This window comes from Euleptes europaea, chromosome 1, assembly GCF_029931775.1.
Source record: "Euleptes europaea isolate rEulEur1 chromosome 1, rEulEur1.hap1, whole genome shotgun sequence".
Taxonomy (NCBI): domain Eukaryota; kingdom Metazoa; phylum Chordata; class Lepidosauria; order Squamata; family Sphaerodactylidae; genus Euleptes; species Euleptes europaea.
Window position 1 is genome coordinate 148,276,883 of NC_079312.1, and position 17,387 is coordinate 148,294,269.

A 17,387-nucleotide genomic window follows, 5' to 3' on the forward strand; every position below is an offset into this window, starting at 1 on the left:
ATAGCAATTGCTCCTCATTCCTACTAGAAGCAAAATCAATTGTACAAAATAAGCAGATGTATGCAAATTTGTGTGATTCATACCAATCAGAGAATCCAGGTATATATGTGTACAGAATTTTGTTCTGTTTTAAGAATAGAGCATTAGGAGCCCTGTACATAGTGGCTGGTAGCTCCCAGGCCAAGCTGGAGGGAAAGGACTGGGTCTGGAGCACTGGGAAAAGCAGAAACATGCACCCTGCAAATAAGGTGGCCAGACTGTGACTTTAAAAATATCCAGATGGGGGTGGATTGGAGTTTAACTGGTGAGGAGTGGAGCCTAATAGATCATTGGCCAGTAAGGGGTATGTCAGTAAGTTTTGATGTGCCAGGGAGCGCAGCCTAATGTATCAGGTGTGGGGTCAATAGAAATGTGCTCATACCCCCACCAGCTCAAAATACCTTGTTTTCTTCAATAAAATACTTGAGGCAAAAATACTGAATGGAAGGTTGGTTAAGACAGTCTCCAGAACTGTAGAAGGCTTCTAAAACCACTATGTACTACTCCCCTACCAACTCAGGTAGTCTGGGACCATGAACTGCAACTGAGAACCTTAGTGTAGAACCCAGAGGCACACCAGATCTCGGTGCCTCATTAGTATCCCCCCCCTTCCTTCTTGTCTGCAGGTGACATTGGGGGACAGATGGGTCTTTTCATCGGAGCCAGTATATTAACTGTCCTTGAGCTCTTTGACTACGCCTATGAGGTGAGTTCTAGCCCCCAGAACAAAAGGGGGAGGAAGGGTGCAGGTTTGCTTGTGGCCTAAAGATTGGCCTGAAAGGTCATGATGAGGTTCTAAGATCTGGACCTATAAGCTGCTTAGCCAGGCAACTTCCTGGGAACCATCTGTGACCTCCCAAAAAGGAAGTAACCCTTGCCATCTCATCTCGCTGAGATGCTCCTTCAAAAAAGATGCCTGTTTCTTGAAAGTTTACAGTTTACTGTGCTGACAGTGTTATGGGGTTTACAACATTTTACAACTCTCTCCCCCAGCAACATTTCCACTGCACCAAGATGCTAATAAGACTAGCTGTTTGCAACTCTGCTGTACCTCTTTTGACACTAAGCGGAGACACTCTCATTGTAGCAACAGCAATAGCAGTAGGTTGGGCATCTCACAAACACATGCTTCTCTCCGTTGCTTGGAGATGTTCACCTAATGCTGGGTCCCCTTATTACTCCTTCCATTTTCCTTCCTATATTGAAGCTCATGTGTCCTAGGAAGATGTCCCTCCCCCTCCCCTTTGCATTCCCAAGCTCATTTCTGTTCCTATCCATCCTGCAATATTTTTATTACAGTGGCTTGGCTAGTCACAACAAGAATTAGGCAGTTTCCCCCATTTTAAACAAAAGTGTGGTCAGTCCATTGCTTGATTCAGACAGAGCACCAAGCCAAGGTTTATTTTAGCTATGGCTAGTTTGAGAAACCATACTTCTGCTCACAGACAACCATTCAAATCCCAGTTGTTGGTTTCAAACCCTCTGCTCTTTCCCTCACTTCCCCACTGAGACCTGGTTGCTATCCCAGCCTGCACTGTACCAAGAAGAAGAAGAAGAAGAAGAGGAGGAGTTGGTTTTTATATGCCAACTTTCTCTACCACTTAAGGGAGAATCAAATTGGCTTACAATCACCTTCCCTTCCCCTCCCCACAACAGACACCCTGCGAGGTAGGTGGGGCTGAGAGAGCTCGAAGAGAGCTGTGACTAGCACCAGGTCACCCAGCTGGCTTCATGTGTAGGAGTGGGGAAACCAACCCACTTCACCAGATTAGCCTCTGCCGCTCATGTGGAGGAGTGGGGAATCAAACCCGGTTCTCCAGATCAGAGTCCGCCGCTCCACGCCACCACTCTTAACCACTACACCACGCTGGCCAAGGGTGGCACCAGAGTACAAGCCAGGATAACTGTGTCCATGAGTCACACAAAACCATAGTTAAGATTAACTAATAAACTAAGTTCAAACCAGGGTTTCTGATCTCAGTTTGCCATAGCCAAACCACCCATAATTAGTGACGTGGCCCATGTTTAGACGATCACGCTGAGCATAGTTTAATTACACCATGGTTTTGAGTGACTTCTGAACCAAGCCATGAAAGTTCTGGTGACCACAACTAGTGAAAATTTTGCAACAATAGGTTTACCATTTGGGAACATCAAATAAGAAGCATTTTACTTCAAGCAACCAAAACATCCTCTAACTCCATCTCTAGGTTATTAAATTCCGCCTCTGCCGCCGTGGCAAGTGCCAGAAGAATCACAAAGGAAACAACAGTGACAAGGGTGTGGCCCTGAGCCTGGATGACGTGAAACGCCATGTGAGTGTCTAAACTCTGTAATGCTTGCCCTATAATGGAATGACTCCCTTATTCCAAGGCCCCGCTCTCCAGCATCTTAAGAGCCTTGTCCATTACCAATATATTGAATTTGTATACAATCAATCTAGCGAAAGAAAAACCCACAGCAATACAAAATAAAGTGGAAATTACATCAAAATAAAATTTTAAAATTATAAAATATTTTTTCACAAATTAAACATTTTTCAGAAAGTATTAAAAGTATTGAAATTCAGATTTGTGATTAAAATCCTGGGGGGATTGAAGGAGGCAGCGGTAAGGCTGCTCTTTAAAAATCCATCTTTGAATCCTACTGATCCAACCAACTACCGCCCAGTGCCCAACTTGTCTTTCCTGGGTAAGATAGTTGAGAGAGTGGCTGCAGATCAGCTCCAGGGGTTCCTAGAGGACACAGCGACTTTAGACCCATTCCAGTCTGGCTTCTGAGCTGGCCATGGGACGCATATGGTGTTGGTCACTTACACAGATGATCTCCGGAGGCAGCTGGACCAAGGCAGATCAGCACTGCTACTTTTGTTAGATCTAACAGCAGCGTTTGATGTGGTTGACCATGATCTTCTGATCCACTGCCTTGCCGATGTCGGGATACATGGGACAACCTTGATGTGGCTGATCTCATTCCTGCAAGGTCAGGGACAGAGGGTGGCGCAAGGTGAGAGAATGTCTCCACATTGCCCGTTGGCATGTGGAATCCCCCAGAGGGCCATCCTCTCACCAATGCTGTTTTTAGCATCTATATACACCTCCTTGTCCACCTCATCCAGAGTTTCAGTCTGGGATGTCACCAGTACGTTGATGACACCCAGCTATACCTGCCTGGATGCTGCCCCAGACAATCTGGCCAGGTGCCTGGAGGCCATGGTAGGATGGCTGAAACAGAGCCAACTGAGGTCATGTGGCTGGGCCAGGGAGATGGGGGTTGGGCTGCCAGCTTCTGGCTCTTGACGGTGTGCAGTTAACAGTGGCAGCATCCTTCAAGAGCCTGGGGGTGACCTTGGATACCTCCTTCACAGTGGAGACCCAGGTCACTAATACAGCCAGGGCTGCATTTACCAACTTTGCCAGATCTGGCTACTGGTGCCCTATCTTTAAATGTCACAAGTTCTCCCAAAGATTCTGGTAGGTTTGTGAGGATGCTGAGTAACTGCAGACAAGCAAAAATTTGGCAGACAAAACTTTTCCCACCCCTAAGAAAAGTTTCACCTCTGAGTTTCTGTTATACATACAATGGTTAGAAGCTCAGAGGCTCTGAGATGAAAAAAACCAGCAGCCTTGGCATCTATACTCCAGGGCTGGCCCTCGTCTGTTATTTGTAGTGAGTGGCAAATGTTCACCATATAGATGCAGTTCTCTTGACATTCTTCATTCTAAATGTGATGAATAAACTACTCCTTTCCTTCTCCTGCTCTCCCAGAATCCATGCGAGAATATCCGAGGGCACCCAGCGGGCATGACGTATGCAGCCAACATCCTACCTCACCACCCAGCCAGAGGCACCTTTGAGGACTTTACCTGCTAACTGACACCTGGATGTACAACCAACACTACCAAAGGGAAGGGCCCATGCTGAGCAGCCCTGGCCCAGCCCAGCCCACGAACCTGCCAACCTACATGTCAGGGCCTCTATCTCAGACTCCTGGGGAAGCTGTTGAATCCAGGCCCTCCTCATCCACCTTCCCCAGGCCAAGGCAGCGATACGCACACAGAGCCAGGTGGACAGAGGTGTGGGAAGGGTCTGTGCTGCCAGGTCCACTCCAGTAACTGCTCTTGCCCCAATAATGGCCTTGGACTTGAACTCAACAGAAGAGCTGCCAGAAGAACCTTCTGCTGTGTCAAGTGGAGGGGAGGGCACAGCCTTCTCCCATTCATACACCCCTCCTCCCGCACATCTTGACTGTCTGTCTGACCCTCTATCTGTCTTCATCCTGCTTCATGCCCACAGCAAGCCTCACCAGGGGGCAGCTGTCTCCTTTTGAATCCTGATGCCAGAAGAACCTACAAGAGAGCCAGCTGTTCCCCCGAGATGTGCCATTTGTAGGGACTGCTTTGCCTAGCCAAAGGATGTGCGTGCCGCATTGCTCCCTTTCTTTTCCCCACCACCCTTGCTCTGTATTGTCAGGGGACACAGCCATACCTTTTCCCTTATGGCAAGACTGTGACTAAACCCATGAAGGGGCCACTAAATTAGAACACATTACCATCTACTTGTCTCATCCAACTAGCAACTTCCATCTGGCCCAGCTTAGATACCTTTCTAGATCTACGTCAAGTCCCCATAATGTGAGGCAGATGAAGGAACCATGGAGGAGATTCCAAAGTTGAAAACATCAGCATTGGGAGCTGCCTGCACCATCTGCCCCCCTTCCCACCCATGCATGTTCTTAGGGATAATGTGAAAATTCTGAAGGTTTGGCCGGAATTCCTCAAAATTCTCAGTAGGATGCAAAACCAGATGGTTTCAAGTGTATTTCTCTAAAAGTGTTTCTTGCCTACTGAAAGGAAAAGAAAGCAGCTGCTATTTAAACTCTGCATCACTTCCCACAACCCTTAGGCCAGTCCTGCAGCTAGGAACAGGACAGCGTCATTCTATGGCTACACAGAATTGCAGGGGTGACATAGATCAGTTCCTGCCTGTTGGCCTCAGCAGCACTAGGGCTTGAAAGGACACCGGGGATCTCTAAGAAATTTAGATAAGTAACTCTGCTTAAATGTACTGCAGAAAACTCTTTGCACCTAAGTACCTGTGGGCAAACATAGCTCAGATTTCCTTACAGCTAGCAGTTTGATGGTGATAAACTATCACCACCAGAAAACACAGAGGGCCTTCAGGGAAATGCATCCAAATCACATAAAACGTTTGCACCCTCAGCACTGACAGGAAAAAAGGCCAGCTTAGGGAAGTGAAGAAGTCACTCCTGGAAGTTTCAGTTAGTCAAGTACCCAGGATCCATCTAATGCAAAGGTCTTTCAGAAACTACAAGTCCTGTTTTCACAGCATCCTTATTCCAACCTGATTGTGGAGTCACCCAAGCTGCTGTCAAGCCCCTCACCTGTCACGTTGGTAGTCAAGCTAAGAGTAAATACTCCCTTGGGAAAGTAGTCTTCTTAGACTGGGATTTGGGAGGGTTGAATGATACCACAGAGGGGAAGAGGAGGGCGATTTGAAGCTTCCTTTATGACATTTGTGTTTGGTGTGGCCTACCATGTAACCTGTGCTTAGTAAGCCAGGCAGACCTGATCAAGGCAATGAAGACAGGCTGATGGTGTTGACAGTTATAGTTGAGAATGGCGAAGCTGTTCTTTCCCTCAGTGCATCTGCCATCTTTCCCTGACTCTTACCCTTAGTTAAGTATGATTTAAAACAGGGGTGGGGAACGTCAGGCCCGGGGGCCTTATAAGGCCCGCGAAATCATTTGGTCTGGTCCCTTCATGGGTCCTGGCAGATCTCTAGCTCAGAAGGATGCTGCCCTGCCTGAATCTCTTGGGCCCAGCTGGGGACAACAGAGCTCAAAAGTGAGTCGCTCTACATGGCAGACACTCAGAGCCGTCTCCGTTTGTGCCTCTTGGCTAAATGTTTGACCAAATATAGCAGGCTAATTTTTAAGGATAATTTTGTATGGCCCGCGAATGATGTTATAAATATCCAAATGTCCCTTGGCAGAAAAAAGGTTCCCCGCCCCTGATTTAAAACAATATTTGTGGGCGGGGGGCAAGGTTTGTGGCTCAGTGGTAGAGCATCTGCTTGATATGCAGAAGTTCCCAGGTTCAATCCCCGGCATCTCCAGTTAAAGGAACTAGGCAAGTAGGTGTGAAAGACCTCTACCTGAGATCCTGGAGAGCCACTGCCGGTCTGAGTAGACGATACTGACTCTGATGGACCAAGGGTCTGATTCAGTATAAGGCAGCTTCATGTGTTCAGAAACTAACCACAAGGCATAACCAATGCAATAAAACCGCCATTGGTGGATCAGTTCTAAGGGAGAAGGGGAAACTCACCCAGAATTTTGTTTTATGAAATGAATCTGAAGTAACCTTGTCCACCCTACTCTGTTCTTAGAGAAGGTGTCCTGAAGGTAAGATCGCCCCTGTCAGACAGGGGAGAGATAGCTCTCTCAGAACTTAGTTGGGTAAAGATCAGCAAGGCTGGGGAGCAAGGTTTTGGCTGCCAAAGCTACACCCTCTTTAACCCACCTTCAACTTGGATGATGATTGTAGGAGTTGTCCTTTTACTGACCCTGTCCATGGGCTTGCTGGGTTTTGCCCAGATTCACTTGAGTGGGTGGAGTCATCAACAGTCAGAAAGTGAGTTAGGATTGCCTGGGATAAGCCATAGGGGGCGAGTGCATGACGGGACCTCTGATGGGGCATGGAACTGGACTTCTCATCCCTCTGGGCCCCTTGCCTAAAAAAAAGAAGACTGAAGAAATTCTGATTGGTTTAAATGAAGGCGGTTCAACTAAGGGCTGAAGGAACCATTCCCTGTGGAAACTTAGGTGTCTACCCTCAGTCCCCAGAATCCCCGGGCCTTGATGATACAGGGGCACTCCCCATGAAAATTGCTTCTTGATCTGTTTTGCCTGGTCAGCCCCTTAAGGCCTACTGCCTAATGGGAATAGGCCGACAATGGGTTTTTTGTTTCACCTTGAAAGGAAATCAAACCCCCTTCCATCTGCCCCCACCCCCAGCATCTAGTGCCTGCCCCAGTCGCCAACATAGTCCAGTCTTTTCCTCAAACATTAACCCAGATCTGCTGCATGTGCAGCCGCAAGGGCCAAAGTTCTCCTTATCTTTAAGAGCTTTTGCAATAAAATCCCATTGATTTTTGTACAGCTTTTTAATTTTTTGATCCTTATTATTCCAGAACTTGGTTTGGGATTGTTAGTATTGTTTGTGAAGGTTTGTTCATGCTTGGCCTCCTGAATCAACAAAGGCCCCAGTGGTCCCAAAAACAGTTCAACTCTACCATAGCCAGAAAGTTTACCAAGAAAGTTTACCAACCTTTCAGGAGGATTCTTTCTTTGCAGGGTTTTACATTTGTTTTACTTCTGATTATTTCTACTTCTCTGCTTGAAAGCTTTTGAAGATAGGGCTCAGACTTGACCTTTTTTTCTTTTTCAAGTTGTATGTCCATTTTTACTACGTCATGCTCATTTTATATTTCTTATATATAAAATATATGATATATATATTATATATATGTACATATATATATACACACACACTCCTCTGTATGCACCATGTCAGTGTATATATCCATCTAGTAGAATCAAAAGCCTTGATATTGTGCCATTATTATTTCTTTTTTCAACTACCAATTTCTGAATGCCTTCAAGTGTATAAAATGTTGAATTCTCTCTGGTATCTGTACTATGTACACATTTTCATAGGAAGCACAAGAAGATGACAAAATGCATTGTATATCAAAACTTGCTCCTCTTAACAATGATATAAATGATATCAACCATGGAGACTCAGCCTGTTCCTCCTTAGCTAGACTGCAGAAATTCATCACTGTTAGAATTATTCTTCTTTTATTTTGTTTTATTGTGACACTACTATGGAGCTGGTTCCTGCAGTTGGCAGCAATCATTTATATTCACTTATACAATGCCCAGACATGACCACAGTGGCAGCTCCAGGATTTGAAGGGGATCCTATAGGGTTGCCAGGCCCATCTTCGCTACTGACAGGAGGTTTTTGGGGTGGAGCCTGAGGAAGGCGGGGTTTGGGGAGGGGAGGGACTTCAATGCCTTAGGCCATTTATGCAGGGTCAATATTGATGCTCGCTCAAAGCTATTTTTTTTAAATGCGACCTTTAAAATGCTTATTCACGGTCCCAAAGCAAAAGGAGAAATTCCACCCACCCCTCACTCGCCTGCTCCTTTCTCCTTCCATTAGCAACCTCCGTTTGCATAGCTAACCCTCGGCTGTGAATTTTGCATTCTTGAGGGGATTCTTAGCGGCGAGGGCGGAGCAACACATAAGGTCGCGTTAATGGGGCTCTTAAGAAATGTGAAGTAGGTATGCGCCGGCTTCGCAATCACTTCCTGAATGACAGTTCAGCTTGCAAAACTCAAAAAAAGCTGCAGGGCACTTCAGCCTGGAACATGCTGCTAATTACCAAGCATAAATGGCCATAGAGTCCTATTGCCAAAGTGGCCGGGATCTCCAGGTGAACTAATCTCTATCAGCTGGAGATCAGTTATAATAGCAGGAGATCTCCAGCTACTACCTGGTGGTTGGCAACCCTAGGCCCCTAAGCAAGACATTTAGTGTTCAGATTAGAGAGGCTTGGGGTGGGGGGGACTGCCCATATTTTATATGGTATACCTTAGAGCTGTGCTTTGTAGAATGCTAATTCTGAACCCATGACTTGGCTTTCCCAGCTCTACTACAAAAGTGGCAGCCGGGGAGTAGAGATTGTGGTTTTCATTAATTCATCCCCCTGCCATCCCCTTCATAAAAGTAAACACTGAAATCAGCCTTGTAATCTGAACAATGAAATCTCCCTTAATCTGAAAGAGCCCATGCAAGGCAAACAAAATTTTCTGTGCAGCTTCTGATTTTCTAAGATACTCTGTGCAAAGGGAGCATGGTACCACTGTTGGAATAATAGGTCCTTTGACAAACGTAGGGCCCCAGCAAACAACCATCCTCACTTCATCTGGTCTTCTTGATAGGCCCATGGCTTTTATTTTCCAGATCTCTAGGCATGGTGTGATGGTTAGTGTATTGGACTAAGATCTGGGACACCCAGATTCAAATGCAAGCTACATCCACAATCAGAAAAATTCTTTAAGATGTGCTTGTGATTGCATAAAATTGTACATGCAACTATATTGTGGAGGGTTAATTAGAAATGAACGGCCTCCATGAGATTGGCAGGCACATGACTGTACTGAGATACACATTGGTGTCATTATGAACAAACCTGAACTAGAGATATATTATCCTGTTCAAACACAGATCAAAACCAAAGGTTTTGCCCAGAAATTTCACAGACTGTAATCTTTTAAACATTCATATTGGATTCAAGCTGGATCCTACACCCATGTACAATGAGCATCTGTGGCCTCAGACCTGAGATATTATGCTTCATGCTCTGCCACAGACATGCTGAGTAGCCAGAGTCAAATACTATTTTATCAGCTTTCCACCTGTAAAATAGGAATAGCGATCTAATCTAGGAAAGTAGAGTGAAGCTATACGATGCCAGATTGGTAATGGATATTACAGATTAACTTTCTCCAGCAAGGGAAATGCTACCTGATTTCTCACTTTGACCAAGTTTGGGACACCCCACCAGTTGTGAATGAGATTGTGGCTGAACGCTCACGTGGCAGTCACACTCTGTACTACAAATGTATAATCTTAACCTCATATTTGTGGAGGCTGGTTGTAATAAAAAGGCACTTTGGGTATGCTCAGAGGCATTTTCTTACTTCACACAGGCCAAGTTCACAAGTAATGTTTATACAGTCTTCATTGTTTCTCATGTCTGTAATTTGAGTGTAAAACACAATGTTGTCTGCCTTGGCTATTATGTGCAATTGATTTTTTAAAAAGTTATCTTATGTTTCCATCCCAAATTAATGGCCTTCACAAGTGACACATCTCAGACCAAGGCATTTCTGGTATGACTGAGGAAAATGATGTGATTCAATGATGTAACTGCTGACTGTGAAGAGCATAGTGCCAGTAAAACTTGGGGCCAGTAGAAATGCTTGTTTCTGTATGATTTCCCAAAATGCAAAAAAAAGAGAGCGAGAGAGAGAGAGAGAGAGAGAGAGAGAGAGAGAGAGAGAGAGAGAGAGAGAGAGAGATGATTTAGATTTTTTCCTGAATTGGAAAGAAATTATTCTCTTTGCTTCTCAACTGCCAGAAAAAGTTGATACATGACCCCTGTAGTGTTCAGCAGCAAATACCTCAGATGTTTCCTGTGAAGATTTGGGGTGGCATTTCCTATTCCTGCCCAGAACCATGCACAGCACAGACAGGCTACAGCCACTGCCTCAGATAGAAAATTTTACAGGCAGTGATGCTTGTCTAAAATATGCCACCTTTAATCAGTCCATAGCAGAAAAGCAGAAGAATAGTGTTGGAAAAACTTCTGAGTGTGGCCTGCTTGTGCCAACTTTTCTAATATGCTGCAACTGAGGAAGAAGATTTGCTTTTTATATGCTTTCTCTACCACTTAAGGAAGAATCAAGCCGTCTTAAAAACACCTTCCCTTCCCCTCCCCACAACAGATAGCCTGTGAGGTAGGTGGGCACGAGAGAGTGTGACTAGCCCAAGGTCACCCAGCTGGCTTCATGTGTAGGAGTGGGAAAACAAATCCAGTTCACCAGATTAGCCTCCACCGCTCATGTGGAGAGTGGAGAATCAAACCCGGTTCTCCAGATCAGAGTCCACCGCTCCAAACCACCGCTCTTAACCACAAGGCACCACTTGAAGAAGCCTGCCAATCATCACCTTCTCAGATGTATGACCTCCCCTTTTGCCATCATGTTGGCATCATGCTGGTTTTCCGTTCATTCTTGGAAAAGATGGCACTGCTCAGAAAGGGACCCTCTCTAAAAATATGATTCAAAAAAGATGTTCTGGGGCACACGAGTGCCATGAGAGAATGAAGTATGCCTTGAAAAATTAAGCCAACATATTACATGCTTCCTCCTCTCAAAGTCCATTACAGCCCACTCCTGAAACTGCGGCATGCGGAGTCGGCGGGGAAGAGGCGCAGCGGAGCATCTTCCTAAGCCGATTCATGCAGGTTGAGAAAACAAAAAAAGCCGTTTCGCGGCATTTTTTGTTTTCAACAGGGCCAAAAGCCCCATTGAAAACAGCGAGGCTGCGCCTGCTAAATAGCAGGTGCAGCACCGTCTTTCCGGCCGCCGGCACAAGTGGCCGAAAGGGGATAGGAAGCCGCCTACCTAGTGGCTCCTCCCTCTGGAACGCCCCCGGAATGCCCCCCTGTGCCGGCGCGGCCTCTCCACGCTGTTGCCAGCACCACAGAGAGGCAGCGCCAGCAGAGGGGCGAGGAGCAGTCCCATGACGTTCGCCCGCTGGCGGGACTGGCCTCGCCACCAGCGTAAGTACGTGTAATCACGGGATTACACGTACTTACGCTGGCGGCGAGGTCATGCCGCCTCCTATTTAGTTTCAGCCCAGTTTTCAGGAAGGGGCTGTTAGTGTAGGGAGGCCTCATTTAGCATTAATTCTCCCATTCTCCCCTCAGTCCAGTAATACATGGAGAGTGACATCATCGGGGGGGCAGGAAGTGACCAATTTTTGCAGCCACTGACATGCTTACGAGAATCCTAGCAGCATCATGGTCCCATCCCTTTGATCGACTGGGCAAAGGGAAGAATGGTGCTGTGGGAGGCAATGTTAACTGGGCTTTTGTGTGCCCACTGTTCTGGGAACAACATAATGGTGGCAGCTTGCCAATCTTTTACTCAGGCAAAGAAAAGGCTGGGTCACCAACCCCTGTGCTTGACCACAGCGGATCTGCTCATGAACCATCGACAGCCATCATCAGCCTAGTTGATCACAAGAACTGGCAAGAAGATGAAAGGATCTTCTGAAGAACATTTATCTTGTACTGTAATGGAGAACAGGGTCCCTCTAATGTTCAGTGCTAGGTATTTAGAGCCTGACTGACATAAAACTTCCTGATTTCTAGAAAATGTCTTTTCCCAGCCTTGTTACGGGAGAAATGAGAGAGCTGCATGAGAATCCTGATCTAGGGGTGTCCATGAGAGCCAGCATGGTATAGTGGTTAAAGTGTCAGACTAGGATCTGGGAGACTCAGGTTCAAATCCCCACTTTGCAGCGAAAGCTTGCCGGGTGGCCTTGGACCAGTTCCACACTCTCAGTCTAACCGACCTCAAAGGGTTGCTTTGATGATAAAAATGGAGAAGTGGAGAACAACGTGAGTTGCTTTGGATCACCATTAGGAAGTAGGGTATAAAATATACTATCACTGAATAGTGGGCACTCCTGGCCACAAAGAGAAGATCGCCTGCACTCCTAATTCTCCTCATATCCCAATCCCTTCCCCCCAAGTCAATCTGAACAAGAGATCCTTCCTTCTCACTCAGTAAATACATGGCAGAACCAGAGGAACAGGGCATCTTATCTTTACTGAAGAAGGCAGTTACTAACAGAAGGCCATATCAATTGCCTTCCTGGAGTCAGACCAAAAAAACCCCTCTAATCCTTGTGCTTTGTTTTCAGCACTGGGCAGCCTGGTGCTTCTGGAAATAACTTAAGTGGTCATGAATGCAAGTGCTTTACTCTGTTTTCTGTCCCAGACATCTGATACTCAGTGGTATACTGGTTCTGAACATGGAAGTTCCATTTTAGCTCTTATGGCTTATAGTGAATGACTCAAATTGTGAGAGGCCAAGACATAAAAGCAAGCCAATGCATAAAAGCACATAAAATAGCAGTATAAAATTTTCACAAAACAGCAGGCTAGGCACAGTATATTAAACAGCTGTAAAAGGTGTAACCACTTGGTTCAGTGATACTCACTCTGTGGCTTATGAACAGCCACTTTCTCAATTACCATCAAACACAAGAGTCACATGATTACTGCCAGTGTGTCCTCATTTCATCCCTGCAGGCGGAGGTAGCAGGAGCCGGCTGTAGAATCTGGCCCCAACCATGTGGAGCAGGAGCAACTCTGGCATGCGGCTGGATGGCTACACCCGGCTGGTGCAACAGACCATCCTGTGCCACCAGGTGGGCGAGTGCACCACTGGTTGGATGCCTGCCTGCTTGCCACACGGGGGGATCATCTGGGGCAGCTGCCTGCTTGGGGCTTGGTCAGCTAATTTTTAAGTTGATAATTTTGTATAGTCTGCCAATTATATTATAAATATCCAAATAGCCCTTGCTGGAAAAAAGGTTCCCCACCCCTGGTTTAAAGCCTGGGTGAAGTAAAATGTTTTAGCCTGATGCCAGTGTGGTGTAGTGGCTAGGAGCGGCTGACTCTAATCTGAGGAACCAGGTTTGATTCCCTACTCCCCCACATGAGTGGCGGACTCTAATCTGATGAATCAGGTTGGTTTCCCCACTCCTACAATTGAAGCCTGCTGGGTGACCTTGGGCAAGTCACAGTTCTCTCTGAACTCTCTCAGCTCCACCTACTTCACAAGGTGTCTGCTGTGGGGAAGGGAAGGTGATTGTAATCTGGTTTGATTCTCCTTAAAAGGTAGAGAAAATTGGCATATAAAAACCAACTCTTTTTCTCCTCCTTAAGGAGAGTAAAGTAGGCATCAGGTAAGCCTCAGGGGGCAAGGACATTTCAAAGGTAAGGTCCTCTACTGAAAATATATGAGAGGCCCCTCTACACCCCCCCCCCAAAAAAAAGGTTTACAGTTGTGTCTAAAAACTTTTTTAGATGCTAAATTCTTCTTTGGCAAAATACAGCAATGCTTACAGGCCCCCCTCCCATAAAAACAGGACACTAATTAAGATATTATATTGCAAATTGCTTTGAGACTTTGCCTAAAAAACAAATCAGATAAATTAACCCTTTTCTTCCTGTGGCAGTAACCAGCCATTGTGTAGACATTTTTGAAGTTTTAATTTTGTTCTTCAGAGGTTGCATACCCCTCTTCTCCACAGGTGCAGATACATCCTTCTTGATTTGCTTAATTTCACAGTAAGGCTACATACTACTTTTCCATATTGGTTCTAGATAAGTGGTAGTGCAAGTATTGAAAATTCTTTAATCTGAAAACATCCCAAAGAGGACTTCTAGTGTACCTTTAGAAATGGAGAAGGAAGTAGTCTACCCACCACATTATGTTACTGTGCCAAATATAGAGCCATTATTACATATATCTGACATTGATCATGTAATGCACATCCCCAGAACAGCCACAGATTACTGGGTAGTGACTATCACTTTCGGCATCATCTGTTATCAGTTCATTTCTTTACTTTGTCCCCTGAATCTCTATTAACTGAGACAAGCAGTGCTGGGAATTAATTGTCCCTCATATGTTAAAGCATCGTAAGGATGACTAATTTGAGCAGTATTGTATTATGGAAGGGTAATGTTAGTGGGAGCTGACCAGGCTAAAGATGACCATAAATATAATAACGAATGGTGGCCCATCAGAGACCTGAAAACCCCATTCTTTTGATTCTCTGGGACTTTAAAAATGGAGGTGAGTTGTCAAGGAATCAGTAGACCATTGTACTCTGCTGATGGGCTACTTTCAGATTGGCCACTCTCAATGTGCACAAACCTAAAATATACAGAGATCTGGAATGTATGGGTTTATCTGCGGGATAACTAATGTGGGAATGGTCCTGACTGGCAGCAGGCTGCATCTATTCCTAAGATTCTGTTAAAAAATTAAATAAAAACTGGCACTTGAATCAATGTGGTACAAACTATTGGTTGAGAAGGGTGTAACTTGGCGAAGGACTGCACTGTAGAACTGTGAAAGAGGGATAAAGGTTTTGTTTGTAGCAAGTGCTATATGTCCAACCTCCAGAAGGGGAAGGAGGGAGGTTCCCAGACAAACAGCCCTAGGCAGGAAAATTAGATTCCTAGCCGGTGCCACAGAAATCAGACTCAATCACTGAAAATGTGTATGTTTACACGTACAATGCAGAATATTACTAATCAACATAACATGCAGTGTGGTGACCTCCAATTAAAAAAAAATCTGGCTAATGGTGTTTAAAATCAACTCTTTGGTAACGGTAATCAAATGGAAAGATCTGGGAGTGAGGGCAACATGCAATCCCAGGCATATCCTGTTCCATCTTTCCTTCCTCTGCCCATTTAACAAATTTGGAACGAAGCACAATGCTTAGGAAAGCCACACGTTTCTATTTCTGTATTCTTCCATCATCTGTCTATCAGGTAATCCAAGGCAGGCCCATCTTCTTTGGGTCTTCTAGACTATCAGTGTCTATTAAGAGACATCGGCAGCCTTCAGGAGAAATATAATTAGCCTTTGTATATTCCAGTCCTAGATCTCAGCTGTCAGCAAGTACCACGCCAGGATGAGAGGATGACAGTGAAAAACCTGTTGTGAAGCTTACTGTTGTGAAGCCATTCTAGATAATTCAATAGGGAAGATTAAGGTCTTCTCACATCAGGACATTTCTTCCGAGGAGAACAGTGGCACATTTATGGTCGACATGCAGCACATTGAAGACTCAGAACTTTAAGACCTGGCATGGCTTGACACCCTGTTATTCCAGTATACGCCCATTGATTTCAATGGCTTAGACTGGAGTAACGCTGCACTTAGAACTTAGTGCAGAGTTACTCCACTCTATCTTAGAACTAAGCTGCTCACATTCATTCATGTAGCACTGATGTGTCCTTCAGTCATATCACTTTGATACATTCAGTACCTGGATTCTTGCCATGAACACAGCTAGCCAGCTAGCATATATTGGGTCCTGCCCTCTATTCTGGATATGAATTTTGAAATTCTTACGTGTTGAGACTAGCTCTGTGTGTCTGAAAAGTACAGTGCACAAAGAAACATTATACAAATCTTGAAGGACATTGTTCTTCCCACTTTTGATGGAGTACAACTGACCCTTGCTGACTCAGTTAAATGCCTTGGTGTGATACTGGATCCAGCTTTATTACTGGAGAAGCAACTTAATGCAGCAAAAAAGACTTTCTTCCAACTCAGCCTAACCAGTAAAATGGCCTCATAGCTTGATACGCCTGATGTGGTCGTCTGGATCCATGCCACAGTAACATCAAGACTAGACTACTGTAATGTACTGTACATTGGTCTCCCCTCAAAACCAAGTTGGAAACTTCAGCTGGTTCACAATGCCACACCTTGGCATTAACAGGAGCTAGACATTACATGCATATTACTCCCATTCTTTAGACACTCCACTGGCTGCCCATCTGTTACCAGGCTCAGTTTAAGGTACTATCACATACAAAGCCCTTCATAGCCTTGGCCTCTCTTATTTGTGGGACCACCTCTCACACTATGCATAGCTTTCCACAAAGAATCCTGGGAGTGACAGAACAGTGAGTCAAATGTGAATATTCTGTGAGGGATCCCTAGTCCTATCACAGAACTAGTCTCCAAGATTTCCTGTGAAAAATATATATTAAAATCCCATTGACATCTAAATGTGATTATGTCCTTTGACTGTAATGACAACATATATTTGTAAAATACTATTTTAATAGTTCTTTGACAAGGCATACCTCCAGTCTTCAGGAATTCTGGTGTTAATTTGGCTCATTCACTACTATATTTGTATCCTATTCACCTAATGTACATGTGTTTTTCCATTTCAAATATGTGCTCATCTATCTACAACAGAGGCTGAGATTTGCTAACTCAACAAGAAGGCGGGTCTGAGTTTCTTTCCTGTGAATACTCTCTGGAGCCTTCTGCGGGACCTCTCCTCTTATGATCATTTCCTTTTACCTTGTTCTTGTTTGTATGCATGACCTTATATGCAACACTACCCTGGTACTTTATCCTGCAACACCTCATCCAGCCAAGTCTGCAAAACCACCCTGTGTTCTATTTTTATAAATTGCAGACTAAAGACTTTTTTCATCATGCCCTGAAACATCTTTTTCTCCCCAGCGCATTTTTACTTCTACTAAAACAGCCAGCCTGATGGAGACTTTCTAAGGTTGTCGAAAGGGTGATTTATTTATTTTGGGGGGGGAGGGAGTATTCTGATTGGTTGTTTTTTCTTTAAGTCTCAGGCTCCCGATGCACGTGCCTCTGCTACCCTGAACCGTCTCGCAGCCCCATTTCGTATTGTGTAGGACACCCCAGCCTCCAAACCGTATCAACCGCCCGTGAGCAGCAGGTGGCGCTCTAGTCGCGCGCCCTTTCCCTCCTTCTCTCCGGCTTCTGCTCTATGATCCCTCCGAAGGTTTTCTAGCCCTCGATAGGCGACGCCTCTATGGTAAAGGCCAACTAAATCATCCTAACCCCACATCCGCCTCCTCCTTCTCCACCC

At 45.2% G+C, this 17,387-nt stretch overlaps 1 protein-coding gene across 2 annotated transcripts in view; it reads left to right on the plus strand.

Moving 5' to 3' along the window:
- ASIC1 (acid sensing ion channel subunit 1) overlaps positions 1 to 4,307 on the plus strand; it is a 211,317-nt gene extending 207,010 nt beyond the window's left edge. For both annotated transcript variants that reach the window (XM_056854415.1, XM_056854407.1), the window contains 3 exons: positions 666 to 745; positions 2,250 to 2,354; positions 3,808 to 4,307. In XM_056854415.1, the coding sequence (XP_056710393.1) occupies positions 666 to 745; positions 2,250 to 2,354; positions 3,808 to 3,912 (290 nt within the window). In that variant the 3' untranslated portion in view covers positions 3,913 to 4,307. The remainder of the gene's footprint in view (positions 1 to 665; positions 746 to 2,249; positions 2,355 to 3,807) is intronic.
- The last annotated feature ends 13,080 nt before the right edge of the window (positions 4,308 to 17,387 follow it).